At 40.9% G+C, this 14901-nt stretch overlaps 1 protein-coding gene across 5 annotated transcripts in view; it reads right to left on the bottom strand.

Moving 5' to 3' along the window:
- Nucleotides 1-587: 587 nt before the first annotated feature.
- MID2 (midline 2) overlaps nucleotides 588-14901 on the bottom strand; it is a 101857-nt gene continuing 87543 nt past the window's right edge. For all 5 annotated transcript variants that reach the window (XM_081792977.1, XM_081792976.1, XM_081792979.1 and 2 more), the window contains exons 8-10: nucleotides 7660-7821; nucleotides 6035-6242; nucleotides 588-5407 (exon numbers count right to left, since the gene is read on the bottom strand). In XM_081792977.1, the coding sequence (XP_081649103.1) occupies nucleotides 5005-5407; nucleotides 6035-6242; nucleotides 7660-7821 (773 nt within the window). In that variant the 3' untranslated portion in view covers nucleotides 588-5004. The remainder of the gene's footprint in view (nucleotides 5408-6034; nucleotides 6243-7659; nucleotides 7822-14901) is intronic.

Consider the following 14901-nt stretch of genomic DNA (forward strand, 5'->3'; position numbering starts at 1 on the left):
GGGCTCCCTATCTTCTCTGGCCTAACGTATAAAACAGACTTCCAAACTTTACATCCCCAAAAAACATATGCAATCCTAGCTGTGGGTAATAGCCCCATATTTGCCCTTCGCCTAGACTGCTCTCCAGTAAGACCACTAAGCCCCTGGTACTCCAAATTCTTGCCTCTTTTATATTTTAATCTTGCTTTGGGGCCATAGTTTCTATAGGTCCATGGTCTGACAAACTGTTTCAAGTCACTTCTGACCCTACTCTGACCTTAACCAATAAGTTCCAGCACTGGGATTTTCTTTATTCTCCCTAAATTCCCACTTTCTGCTTCAATCCCTGAAACTTAATGTGCATGTCTCCTTGGGCCTTAGACCTTCATTTATTTAGTCTTCCTGACTGTTGTCTGCTCTTCAAACCAGTCTGCATGACTGGATCTCAATTTCTAGACCCCCCCACCCTGGGTCTTCTCTGCCCAAATCTCTACCTAGTATATGATAATTGATTTCCCCCAAGTCATTTAGATAATTCCAGTAGCCCATGGCCATCTTCATTTCAATGTTCCCCCCAATTTAAACTCCAGTGAGAGACAATCAAGAACTCATGAATACATATATATTTATTTAATTCATAATATAGCATTTTGGATGGGCTGGGATATTTTAGAGGGATGAGGCTGTGTAATAATCTGCAGATGCTCAGATTTCTGTCACTAGAAGAGACGCTATTGGTCCAGAGCTCCCAGTACAAACAAGCCTGGGTTAAAATATTTGATAAAAAATAGTCCGACATTAGTCTAATAAATATTCTAGCCAACAACAACAACAACAGAGAATATGTCTGGAGATGGCCGACCAGACCATAAAAGGCAGTTTTACCTGACCTGATGGCAGTCAACTGGCCAACCTGTAATAACACGGCCAAATACAGCCAATGTCTCTGAGGCTGCAATTGGCTTCAGGAATTGAAATAAGCATGGGAGTGGTTCTTATCTGTCAGCCTCACATTCTCCATTCTGTAGAGGAAAGGGTATCAAATATTTGAGCTTATCAAAAAGTCCATCCATGGATTGCTCCATCCAGTTAGTCATATATAAATATGTAAACCATGGAAGCTTAGAAAATTCACCTAGTGTATTTTTAGCTGAAAAGAACATATAAGTGGTTTTGTTGAAATCTGAATTTCACTGCATCCAAAGTTACACAATGTGATTACATGATAAAAACACATACAGATGCAGGAATCCTTACTTACAAGTAGTCACAACTCCAATGTGGCATTAAAATTTCTTTCATATTCTCAAAACAGGTTTAACTTTATTTTGATTATTTTTGTGCTTTCTTCAGTAAGACAATATAAAAAGTGGAAATAAGCATAAGTTGCAGACAGAAAGAATAATTTGCTAGCAGAAAGGATTGTAGGAGAATAGGTTGAGTAGGGCAACAACAATGAAAACTGAAGAAGTCACCTTCCTTGAAGATGTTAAATACAGGTCCTATTCCCTTTGTCCGACTGGGTTCAGCTAGAGGTAGTCAATGACTTCTCTTATGGTCCCTAGCATTGCCATTATCTAGGAAAGCCTTGAAGTATCTGGGACTCACCACACCCCCACTGAATGCCACCATGTTGTTTCTTGAAAAGCACTTTCCATTATTTGTCTCAGAAACTTCATTGCTTACCTCAAGCCCAGTTTAATTTCCTACATTATTCAGTAGGCTAACCTCTGAGTGATTTGGGGCTATAACCAAAACTTAAATCCATCTTCAAAGAATGAAGTTCAAAAAGACTAAAAAGTTTTTGCAAAGAATGGTGCCACATGCTCTAGACATTTCCCCAAGTTAACTTCCAAAGGGCTTTTGAGGCAGACAACACTCATTTATATGCCTAAGTCCCGGGGCTTTTGCAAAATAATATCAATATAGCCCAAATGGAAAAGTAACCAAGCTTTTCTGCCCAGGAAATAACAAACACCAGTATGGATATCAGACTACAACAGGGAAACTTTTGATAATTCATTCGTTCATTCATACATTCATTCAATAAACATTAGGCAGCTACTCTGTTCCACACACCATGCCAAGTATTAAAAATACAACAACAAAAGACACAGTCCCTGCCCTCAAGGTATTCACAGGCTAGTAGGGAAGATGATCATTATACATTAGACTTTTGTGTGCATCAGAATCACCTGGGAACTTGTTAAAAATGTCAAATTCCACTTATGTGCCCAGATAGTCTAATTAAGTAGATCAGGAGTGGGGTCTAGGAATCAACTGTTTTAACAAACACCAAAAGTGGCTCTAACAGGTGGTCTGAGGACCAAACTGAAAAACACTGCTATACAGTGTGATTATTGCTGAGAAGGGAGGAACACTCAAAGGTGCCACGGAAGCTCAGAAGAGAACATGCCCCAGGCAAGGGTGTCAGGAGTTAATTTGGTTGAGAGGGGTCAGGGTGGGGAAAAGTAGTCTAGGCTAAGGTCAAAAATAAGGTGGGGGAAGTTGAAGCTTTGTCCCAGGCCACCAAAACCTAAAGGGCACAAAAAAACCAAATGAATAGCTTGGGAGAGCTGAGGATCAGGTAGAGGAAATTGGTCCAGGCGGAGGTGGAGTGCTCTGCATTTATAGCATCTTCACACTATTCCCTTAATTTAAGAACAATTCCTGTTTACTCTGGGCATCAAAACTGTCAATAATGTCTCCATTCCAGGCCCAGAGAACAACCCATGTGAGTAATTGACCTTGTCCAGAGTAACGACTGTAAGGAGGGAAATGGCAAAAGGTGAAGCTAGGAAAGCCAACAGGGACCTGAAAAGCCAAACCCCATGTAAATGGGACCTTCTACTGAATGCTATGGGAGCCAGTGAGAGGTTTTAGGAAGGGGTGTGGGGAATAACTTGTGTTTAAAAACTGGGGGATAAGCCCTAGAGGAGAGACCAGAGTAACTTAGAGATGAAAGGCATACATTGTAAAGCACCACTACAGTGTAATGGGGCTGGGGCTGGGAAGAGGAGGTTAATATTCCTTGTGCACTTCACTAAATGCCAGGTGCTGTGCTAGGCAGTTTACATGTGCTATCTTTTTAAATCTTTGCAACAGCCTTGTGAGGTAGGTATTATTTTACGGAAGAGGAAACAGAGGCTCAGAGAAGCGAAGTAATTTACCCTAGTCCCACCGCTAGTAAATGGCAGAAGAACTAGGATTATTTTAGTCCAAAGTGCTATTTCCCAGCACTGCTGGATCTTACTGAGGTTGCTCATATCCTGATCAGCAGAAATTACATACAGTTTTTTAAAACAAAAAAAGCGGACTTTGCTACCAGATGCCTATGTTTGAGCCTGCCATCTGTACCTGCATCAGTGTTGCTTTCCATGTTAGGTGAAAAAAACAATACAAAGCTGTTATTTAGGGGGGTTATATAGATTATTTGTCTCTCCTACAGAATAGTAAGGCATTTGACAGCAAGGGACTGTGTTTTATCAATATATCAGCAGCAGAGCGGTACCCAGCATGTGGTAGTTTGTTGAATGAATTAATGAATGAACATCCACCAAGATAGTGGAAAGGAAGAAGGGAGTTTTGGCATTGTTTCAAGGCTCCAATCTGGTGGCTTGTTACAGCTACCATTTTGTACAAAAGTAGTCTTTTCACAGCTCCGAAGAAGTAGACTCCTTGAAGCCTGGAGACTCTTCTCCTGGGAAGGAGAAAGCTCTGGTTCTGACATCCCCAATCCCCGCAGTGGAAGTGACAAAAGCACAGACCATAAACTTGATGCCCCTCAACAATAGTGATGACAAACTGCATTTGCCATGAAGGGTTGGCTAAGCAGATGGATAGTGTAAACAAGATTGCAAGAGGAATGATTATTTAACCTGTTTAAGAAAACAGACTGTTCGCAGGCATTCTGAAGCACTTCGGAAGTGTTTTATCCGAAAATACAAGTGCCTTTATATGCAAATAGTTGTTGCAGCTAGAACACTCCATTCTCACAGATTAAGTAAATAAAGTTCCTAAAGAACATCCATTATTATGCAACTCTTTTTTTAGCCTAATTCTAGTAACTGTATGTACTTGAGAGTAATAAAGCTATATTTCTTTGAGATATTCTGTGAAGAACTTTTAACAATTCAGATGACCCTCTTCCATTAGGCAGCCTCAGTGAAACTGCACTACACATAATGCTTGTATTGGATCAATTTTCTACCCAGCGCTAGTGGCTATTGTGCAATCTTGTCCCCCAATCTTTCCTACTCCAGTTTAGAGCTCTTCCCACCATCTATGTCATTGCATGTGTGTGTGACACGAAGGAGAATGGGAGGGATGAACGGAGGGAGGGAGGAATTGTTGCCTGATTTCGATGTTCCCTTTAGGGGACAAAAATGGACGATATAATTTCTTTTCCCTTCCAGTATATTTCTCACTCAAATGAGCAAATAAAAAAATTATGTATATATAATTATAAAATGAATATATAATACATATTTATTCATTTTATGTATATTATATATACACATTTGTGTTTTTACTTTACAATAAATCCTTGATGGTAGGTTTTTATCAAAAACTACATATGTGATCAGCCGATCCTTCAAAATTCTACTTGGCCAAATTGACCAGTACTAGAGAGGCTGACACCCCACACACGCCTTTCCTGCTGGCTAGCCCCTCGTTCAGAGCATCTTTCTACATTATTTACTTAGAATTATCCTAATTCCTTCCAGTATCATTTACACTCCTAAATCACCAGGAATTTTGAATTCTCCACTGATGAGAAGTATTCTCTAGATTTCTCCTCCAATGGCTTGACCCCAGACTACTTGGAAAATTTGCTCAGAGAAACTCAATACATTAATTCAGATACAAGCTTTAGTGCAGAAATATTAAATCTATAATACCTAGTTATTTTGGATGCTTCAGATGAACTTTATTTTTTATCTTGTATATTGGACACTAACTGAGGTTTAGGAGGGGAAGAACTGCTGAACTGTAGACCCAGTGAATTCTATGCTCTCCTGAAACTTAATGGCAAGCTTTCATCCCAGAAACATAAGGGGATTCTTGAGGCCTACAGTTGCATTCCTGCCGCTCAGGGTAATCAATAAAATCTGGGGCAGGCAAGCCAGACAAGATCATTAGGGATTTGTTCCAGATTGTAAATGTTGGACAAACTGGAAGAATGAAGGTCACATCAAAAGTATGAAGATGGAGAGAGTTAGCTGGGTCATAGAAAGACAGCATGTTGTTGTCATAATCCAGAAGGACACCCAGACGCTTCAACTGTGGGGGCACATCCACCAGCATTTCTTTGTTGTTATGTCTCACTACAAAGTTACTATTGCATCGAGAGAAGACCCATGAGGAGGCATTCTTGCCAATCCATTCATTCTTGGGAGCAGATTTGTAGGCAATGCCAATTGCATACCTGTGAGACAGTGGAAAGGAGAAAGAAATAAACATTCATTATTTGATCTGAGTTAGGGGCGCCTGGGTGGCTCAGTCGGTTAAGCGTCCGACTTTGGCTCAGGTCATGATCTCACAGTTTGTGGGTTCGAGCCCTGCGTCGGGCTCTGTGGTGGCAGCTCAGGGCCTGGACCCTGCTTTGGATTCTGTGTCTCCCTCTCTCTCTGCTCCTCCCCTGCTCACGCTCTGTCTCTCTCTCTCTCAAAAATAAATAAACACTAAAAAAAATTTTTTAAATGATCTGAGTTATGCTAGACACCATATGGGATATATAAGAATATCCCATAGAAGCAGATATCCTTAACTTCTTCCTTTACTAAATAGTTTACATTTAGATCCATAATGTTGATAGCACTAGAGCTTTACAAAGTCAGCAATTAGAATGCTGTAGTAATTTCCAACTGTGATCCCAGTATATTTCCCATGATTTTTTTGTTTAAAGCTGGCCAATTTTTCTAGGAGTGGTTTTCATCACATGCTTTTTAACCTTGACATACTGGTACTACGTTTGTGCTGTGGAACTGAATCTCCTAGGAACCTGACAGCAGGAGAAAGGAGAAGAAAAAAACTACAAGTGGGATCCACTCACCATGTTGAGGAACCCATGACCACCTCCCAGTAGTGGCAGCCACTGTCAATGAATATATTTCCTGCTGCCCCATAGCACCCTGTGCCACTAAACCTCTCTGGGGTATGGCTCTTCTTCAGAGAGCTTTCATCCTTCTCCATCTGCAATCCATCATTGGAGATCTTCAACTTCTTGTGAGTCATTTTGGGATCTAGTTTAAAGGGTTGGCCTGAAAAAAGTAGAAAAAAAATGCATAAGAAAATACTTAAGAATTCCATCTTCGTCCTTCAGGGCTATCACTACCAGGAGATTCTTGATATCATGCCCATTCGTGGGCCAGTGCAAGTTGGTGCTATTTGGATTATGTTAAGGAAGTAGGCCTGAAGCCACCCTTTTCAATAAAATAAGAATAAGCTGCCCCCCACTTCGTATGTTATCAAATTAAAAGGGTCTCATGTTCTCAAATGTGTTTTTTACTCTGCTTTATTTCAGTGGGTGATTTGGGATTTGAGTGGTTTTTAGGAGAAGGAGCATTTGAGGTGAGGCAAAGTGAGGGGAACTGATGAGGTGGCTGCTGGCAGAACAAAAAAACAAAAACAACTCAGTAATGACAATCTTTTTACCCTCTTACAATTGGGATGTAAATAACATATGATTAGGTAACTTTGTCAGAGTGTTGCATCATCATCAACAATCAGAGAAAACATTTGTCATGTAGGATCACTCGCAACAGAGGATTCCTTATAACCATATGACAAAACAAGTTACTAGGAGCCAATTGCTGGATATGGCAAGAGCTGTATTATACAACATGGGTCTGCGGCTGACACTGCTGGCGAACACAACACCCATTCCCTACTTTTTCTCTGTGACCCACTTTCACTATAGAGGCCAAAAAAGCTAAATATTCAAGCTCCTAGCCTCTCTTGCTGCTAGGGGTGGCTAACAAGGTGGAAGCAGAGGGAAACAGAAGTCAGACAAGCTTGGAGACACTTCTGCAATGTGCCCGTTTTCCCAGTAAAAGGGATAGCCATCATGTGTACCAACCCCTTCCCCCTCTTCCTCTCTTAAAAGGAAATAAGACATCTGGAGGCTGAAATGGCCATACTGTGATCATGTGACAATAAGCCAGTACACAAAGGGAGGAGTTTGGATCTTTCACGACATCACAGAACGAGCTGCCACACTAGTCCTGAACTGCCTACGTTCCAACTTCTTGCTATGTGAGAAAGAGAAAAAAAATACTATGTGTTAAGCTAAGTTAGTTGGATTTTCAGTCACCTGCATCCAGAAGCATTCCTAAGAGGTATGGCTTCTCTGCAGAAGGGTTCTACCAGATCATTGCAAATTAGTACCGTTTGACACAACTGTTCCCCACGCATGGGATGGGGTGCAGAGAAAAAGTCTTGACTAACATCCTCCCCAAACACCAGCTACTACTACATATACTTTGTGTATATCTTTGTACTCACGTATCCCCCAGGGGCACCAATGGAGCCCGTGCCCAAAGCATCAACTAAAATGGTAAACTCCTCTACCCAGTGCCTCTGCTCTCTCGCACTGCTGTGGGTGCCTACTCAGGCTAAATGTACTCCCTGGCACGGAGGGGAAAATGGATCTCTCCTTTTGGGAACACCATAACATACTATTTGTTTTTAGTCGGGTAGGTTCACTGTTCCGGCTGCCTGCTTGGTTTATGGCTTTAACGATGAAGATGTAGCGCGTCCCGCTCTGAAGTCCATGCACTGTGTAGTGGTTCTGTTTAATGTTGGGCACAATCATCCAGCTATCCACTGAATTATACAGGCCTGTAAGGTGGGGAAAGACAAGGACATTAACCAGCAGGTAGTAGAGATAGGATGAGAAGCACACTGCAAATTCATCAAAAGCCTCCCCCCACCACCAAAGAAAGGTCAATTTCACTTTGTTTTCTTTTGAGTCCTAGGATACAGAGTGAGATAAATATCTTCTGTTTCGTTTCTCCCATGGAGCTAGGCTTATGCCAGGCAATTGAATGTCACCACTAGTGAAGTTTAGGTTGCTTCAATTTTCTGCCCAATAATATAGGAAAGGCCACTATACAAAAAAAAAAAAAAATCACTGAATCACCACTTTTATGGAGTCTCTGGATCTTTACGCCAAAGGTCCAATCCCCTGAGAGCTGAGTCTAGCCTCATATGGGTGGAGCAGTCCTGTGCACAGCACAGGAACATGGAATCTCAGAGCCAAAAGGACACCTACATGCCATGTTTCTGTCCTTTTACAAATGGGAAGCTAAGATTGAGAGAAGGTGACTTGCCCAAGGCCACAGAAAGATGGTGATGGTGCTGAGAGTGTAACGCTGGTTTCTTTAACCCTAGGCCAGTGTTCTCTCGGCTACGTCACAACTCATGGGGTAGACAGCAATGTTCCTTGGTCTCTGCAAGGTAGTGAAGCTTTCAGGGCTTATGGCTCATCTCACCTTCCCCATCCTCACCCTCACTTCCCAATCTAACCAGACTCTGAGGTATCATAGGGAAGCCAAGGAGATGGCATGATAACCAAAGCAAAATTGCCATCTCCCCACTTGGCACTACCCATCTTTTGCTCCTTCCTGGTTCCAATATTCATTCGAAGTTGGGTGGTCCAGGAACACATTGTTGCCTGGAACCTTCTTCCCTCCCAAGCTCAGAGATCTAGGTTTCTGCTTTCGAAACTCTTTAGACCATAAACATTGACTTAAACCAAGAAAAATGCACATAATTAAAAACATGTATTTGGCTAACTGTTAGTAGAAGAGGGGTTGACGTTCTGGTTTGTGAATTATCTAGGCTTCTCTCTTCTGTTACCTGTCTTTCAATCAGTTTATTGCTTTTTAACCACAATTCTAACAAAGCATGGACAGGAATGGGCAAGGAAAATGAACAGCGAATGTAGTCACTTCTATGCAGCCCTAGTGAAGGATTTAGTGAGGTTGAAAATGAAAAGTAATCATGAGTGGTTTGAAAGAGATATGATCATGAGGGTTTTATAATTAATTTGGTGGATGGTTGAAAAAGTCTAAAATAAAACTGAAAAAGAAGCATGAAGGAGGGAAAACACATATGTTAGAAAAAGAATAACTGGTGAAGATGCTCAGTTATGCTCAGGAAAAGACAATAAGGATAAGGGCCAGGAATCATGTTTGAGGGCCTGGTTAGCTATGTACCAATTCACAATATGAATCATAAACTGCACACTAGACTTTAATACAAAAAGGGAAATAAATGGTCTTCCAGATATACTTCTAACAATACAAAACAAAAAACAAATGCCACAATTAAGTATTATGTAGCTATGAAAAAAGACTGAAGAGTGGGGTGCCTGGGTGGCTCAGTCAGTTAAGCTTCCGACTCAATTTCAGCTCATGTCATGATCTCATGGTTTGTAAGAACGAGCCTCACATCGGGCTCCATGATGACAGCATGGGGCCTGCTTGGGATTCTTTCTCTCCCTCTCTCTCTCTGCCCCTCCCCTGATCTAAATGAATAAATAAATTAATTAATTAAATAAGCTTAAAAAAAGAGTGAAGAAGAACTCTTTTAACTGATATGGAGTGATTTCCATGGTTTACTGTTAACTGAAAAAAGCAAATTGCAAAAGAGCATGCATGCATAGTACAACACTTTTTTTCCAAGGAAGAAGGGCAAATAAGGGAGCATACATATATCTGCTTGTTTACAAAACACCAATAACAATAGGAAGGAAAACCCAGAAAATATTGTAGTTGGCTAGCTACAAGGGATGGGGGGAGGGCAGGGGATTAAAAAGATAGGGGTGAAAATGACACTTTTTTTTTTAATGTTTATTTTTGTGAGAGAGAGAGAGACAGAGTGCAAGCAGGGGAGGGGCAGAAAGAGAGGGAGACACAGAACTCAAAGCAGGTTTCAGGCTCCAAGCTGTCAGCACAGAGCCCGACACAGGGTTTGAACTCACGAAACATGAGACTGTGAGATCATGCCCTGAACCGAAGTCAGATGCTTAACCGACTGAGCCACCCAGGTGACCCGAGAATGACACTCCTTTGAATTCACTTTTTTCTTGTATCAGTTTCCCTTTTGGAAACACACTGCTGTTTCACAAATTCAGAAAATTAAAATTAAATCAATATGAATGGGAAGAGCAGGGACCAAAACTGAAGGCAAACTGAAGCAAATGAACCCAAATGCATTTCAAATGAAAAATAACCACACCAAAAGGATGGGGGCAGGAGGAGAACTGAAAACAAATCCTGAACTATTGTTTGTTTTTGTAGTGGTGTGGACAAAGCACTTCTGGAACTGTTAGATCTATTATGGGATTAAGCAAATGAGTACATGTGTTGATGTTGTTGGGAGCCAAGGTTCTCATTGTGGAAGTAGGAATATACAAATATCAAATGGGGGAAGGCAACAAAGAATGTGTGGACATGGACTGGAATTGGAGGCATTGGTATGAACTCATGATTTCTATATATGTGCGTGTATATGGGCATCCATATGTGCACATATGTTAAGTACATGCGTATGTACATTATGTGTGTGCACATGCATATGTGCATGGGCATATGTATGTATTTCTATTATCCAGATCTTATTCTATAATAACATTCTCCAATTAAAAGGAACCAAGGTTCCTTAGAGAAATGGCTGATTTCAAGGCTGGGGCAGGATAAGGTGAATACGACCTTAGAATCTTTTGTTATGCTAGAAAGTAAAGAAGTATTCAAGAAAATTATGGCAGAATATAAGAACCCAGGAGTAAGCTTCAAAGTCTTACTGGCTAAACCTGGACAACCTGAGCATCCAAATAAGCAAGGGAAGTGAAGAATTATAAACCATTGAAAAGAGAATTCATGAGGCCATACTGATAAGTAGATAAAAAGACAGAGGGTGGGGCTTTGGCTTACAGTAGAATGTAGAAGGCCAACTTGTAAAACTGGGAGGGGATCCTCCTTTGGAAAATTATAATTTTGTAATCATCAGAGCAAAGACTGGACCAGGCAAGGAGTTTTGATTGGTGCTAAAACAGGAGTGGGGGTGAGATAGGTTTGATGAGGAAGCAAGACAGTTTCCTTGATTCAAAGTTATCACCACACAGATTGCTCATTAGTTGCAAAAGGAAAAGCAGTAACTACAGGATGAAGAAATCAGGCAACACCTTTGACTTGCTGAACAAAATTAGCATCACCAACGAAGGGTGAGTGGACATGATGTGCCTCGAGATGTGATGTCCTAAGGAGGACACCCGTCCCATGTGGTATTCCAGCAATGAATTCATAGTCTGAATATAAATCATGAGGAAACTTCAGAGAAACCCAAAATAAGGGATAGTATAATAAAGAAATAAAAGGACATTTAAAAAAAATCTGTCAATGTCGTTAAAGACAGAGAAAGACTGACAAACTAAGTGTTCCAGATTAAAGGAGGCTACAGAGGGGTGCCTGGCTGGCTCAAATGGTGGAGTGTGTGACTAAGTCTCAGGGTTGTGAGTTTGAGCCCCACGTTGGGTGTACAGATTACTTAAAAATAAAATTTAGGGGAGCCTGGGTGGCTCAGTCAGTTAAATGTCTGACTTCGGCTCAGGTCATAGTCTCATGGTTTGTGAGTTAGAATCCTGCATCAGGCTCCGTGCTGACAGCTCAGAGCCTGGAGCCTGCTTCAGATCCTGTGTCTCCCTCTCTCTCTGCCCCTCCCCAAATCATGTTCTGTCTCTCTCTCAAAAATAAACTTTAAAAAAATTTTAATAAAATTAAAAAAAATAAAGGAGGCTACAGATATGACATTAAATGCAATACCTGATCCTTGACTCTAAAGGACAATATTGGGTCCTTCACATTATAAAGGATATTATTGGGTCAACTGTCAAAATTGGAATATGAATAGTGGATCAGGAAAAGTACTGTATCAAATCTCTTAAAGTTGATAACTGTACTGTGGTTAGGTAAGAGTTTCCCTATTCTTACAAAACCTACACTGAAGAATTTAGGGGTAAAAGGTCATGATGTATGCAATTTACTCTCAAATGGTTCAGAAATAAATAGAGAGAGATAGGGAATGCTAGCAAATGATAAAGGAAATGAAATAACATGTTGACAAGTAGACGTTGACAAGTGGATGAATCTGGGTAAAGAGTTTACAGGCATTCTTTGTGCTACTCTTACAACTTTTCTGTAATTTCAAAACCAGTTCTACATTTTAAAAAGGTAAATATAGGATTCTCTGGGTATTACCGAGACTTGGTGAGATAGGGTTTATGACTGAATTATGGTAATGGAAATATACACCTTGTTCCAAAGGGAAAGACCACAATATGGAAATCCATGAAGCCAAGTGTAAATGTGTAGTGGAGAACATTTGCATGGAAATGAAAAGGAGAGGAAATAGAAGTTTTATCTTTGTGGCAGTTTGTTACAGACTGCCTGGCCAGACAGAGTATAGCCAGTGCTTTCATAATGCAAATCACGAAACTGAAAAGGAGAAAAGATATACAGTAATGGGGAATACAGTCAGCTAAACATCTGTTTGAATTCAGCTAACAGCATCATCTGAAACATCATTGGCTTGTGACCATCCCAAATCTTAGATGAGGTGGGGAGATAGTTAGAAATGAAGGGAGAAAGCTGAAAAAAAAAATAAGGGGACTATTTCTCCAGACAAAATACTAACCAACAAGGAAGACATTTCTGGTTAAAGAAAATGTGGAGTTGGACTATTTTAAGATTCCTCATATAAATGGTATCATGTAGTATTTGTCCTTCTGTGTCTGGCTTATTTCACTTAGCACAATGCCCTCCGGGTTCATGCATGTTGTCACACATGGCAGAATCTCCTTCTTTTTTAAGGCTGAATTACATTTTATTGTATGGATATATCACATTTTCTTTATCCATTGATCTGTTGATGGACAACTTTTTTGTATGTTGACTACATGTAAATAAAGTGGTCTAAGAAAAGAGAAAATGTGGAAAAACCTCAAGGGGAAAGCATCTCTCAGAGTCCAAGTTCAATCAACAGCAGCAGAACAGGGGCAGGCCAGACCAACAGATAGGACCGAGACCTTGAATCTTCCTGAATATGTATTCCCAGTAAAATTGTTTCATCTTATCTGCCCATTGCCAGACAAAATTTTGCTCAGGGCTCTGCACTTGTCCCTGCCCTATCCCATTTTTCTATTTATGATTGGAAGAAGACATAGAAGGCAGGCTGGGAAGGCAGAAACTGGATTTAAAAGGATTTTGGCAGGTTTGAATGTGGAGTCACAGCTAACCAGACAAAACGTAATAGGGATGTACTCAAGGTCTTGTATTTCAGTTTAGACAATCAACTATATAGGAACAAGATTTTGAAATACCTAGAGATTTCAGCTGACTACATGCTCAGGAGTCAACACAGGCAATGTGACTACTGGAATAAAAAGGTTTGGGGTGGGGGTCATCAGCTAATGTATAAGACAAATAATCCAGCTATCCTCCGTGGTGGTCAGACCACTTCTGGAGTACTGTTTTCACTTTTTTGACAGCATGTTGTATAAAACACTCTGACAAACATGGATGTATTCCTAAAAAGGATACCATGATGGTAAAGGGTCTGAAACCAGGTCACATGAGGAGCGATTCAAAGACCTGAGGATATTTAAGCCTGGAAAAGAGAAAATTTAGAAGGGACATATATGAGAGCTATGTAAAATGATCTGAAGAACTGTCATGTGAGAGATGGATTAGGTTTACTAGTGAGGCATAAAAGGGCAAGACTAGGACAAATTGGTAGCTGTGGGTTTAATTCAAGAAAACATTAAGATTAAAGTCTGACAGGCTTGGGTTCAAATCTTGACTCCATCAGTTTGTAGCTCTGTGACCTTGGGCAACTCATTTATCTTGAACCTCAGCTTCTTCATCTACAAAACAGAATTAATATCAACTCTTTCATATGGCTAAGGAAGAACTCATGAGGACTAAGTGGGAGTGTTTGTAAATGACAAAGCATAATGCATGTACACATTATCATTGTCATTATTAGTTACTAGGTGGGAGAGTTGGGTTTTCTAGGGATGCACTGACAATTATTCATAGCTGCACAACAACTGAATGAGTTATTTTGTTAGAAGTGAGCTACTCATCACCGGAAATGTTCGAGTAGAGACAGGACAATCATCTACTGGGTGACTGGTAAAATGGAAGATTAGCTTAAATGACATCTAAGTTTCCTTCCAATTCTAAGGTGCTATGATCCTATTGTTATTAAGAATTGTCCGTTAAGCTCTTCTTCATGGAGGACGATATATCTTTGAAAATAGGGAGGACAGCCTTTGGATCTTTGTCACTTCTTAGACTTATTTCTCAACTCCCAGGAGACCACCAGTCTCCCCATCTCAGGAAGGAGGAGCACAGTTGCTGTCTGTAAGCCATTCCAGAGCAGCAGAGACAAGTGCAGAAAAGCATGTCAGGGAGGCCTTAGAGTTTGTGTCTCCACCACCTGGAAAAAATACCTAGGAATACAGCTACCCAGGCCAAGTGGCTTAGGTTGGAGCTGCACGAGGCAAGTGTTTTTAGAAATTTGACCCCCAATGTGTTCTCATCTCCCCACCCCAGCATGTGGCCCAGAACTGTCACACAACCAAAAAGGGAAACCTATTGGGAGGGTTTCATTGGAAAAACTCCTCTCCCTGTGAAGTCAGACACAGAAGCACAAGCACAGAGGTCAAAGGAAATACTAATTTGCAGCTGTGTGGATGCAACCTTAGGGTGGGAATCCGTTCCAGCCTGGAATCCAGTTTTAATTCTGCTTTCCAGTTCTCCCCAGCACATGGAGAGGAACTTGCAGCTGGCCCCCTCCAGTCTGGCAATCGATGCGTCAGGTTTCTACTCTGCCGCGTCTTGCTCCAATTCATCA

This window comes from Panthera onca, chromosome X (genome assembly GCF_046562875.1).
Source record: "Panthera onca isolate mPanOnc1 chromosome X, mPanOnc1 haplotype 2, whole genome shotgun sequence".
Lineage (NCBI taxonomy): Eukaryota > Metazoa > Chordata > Mammalia > Carnivora > Felidae > Panthera > Panthera onca.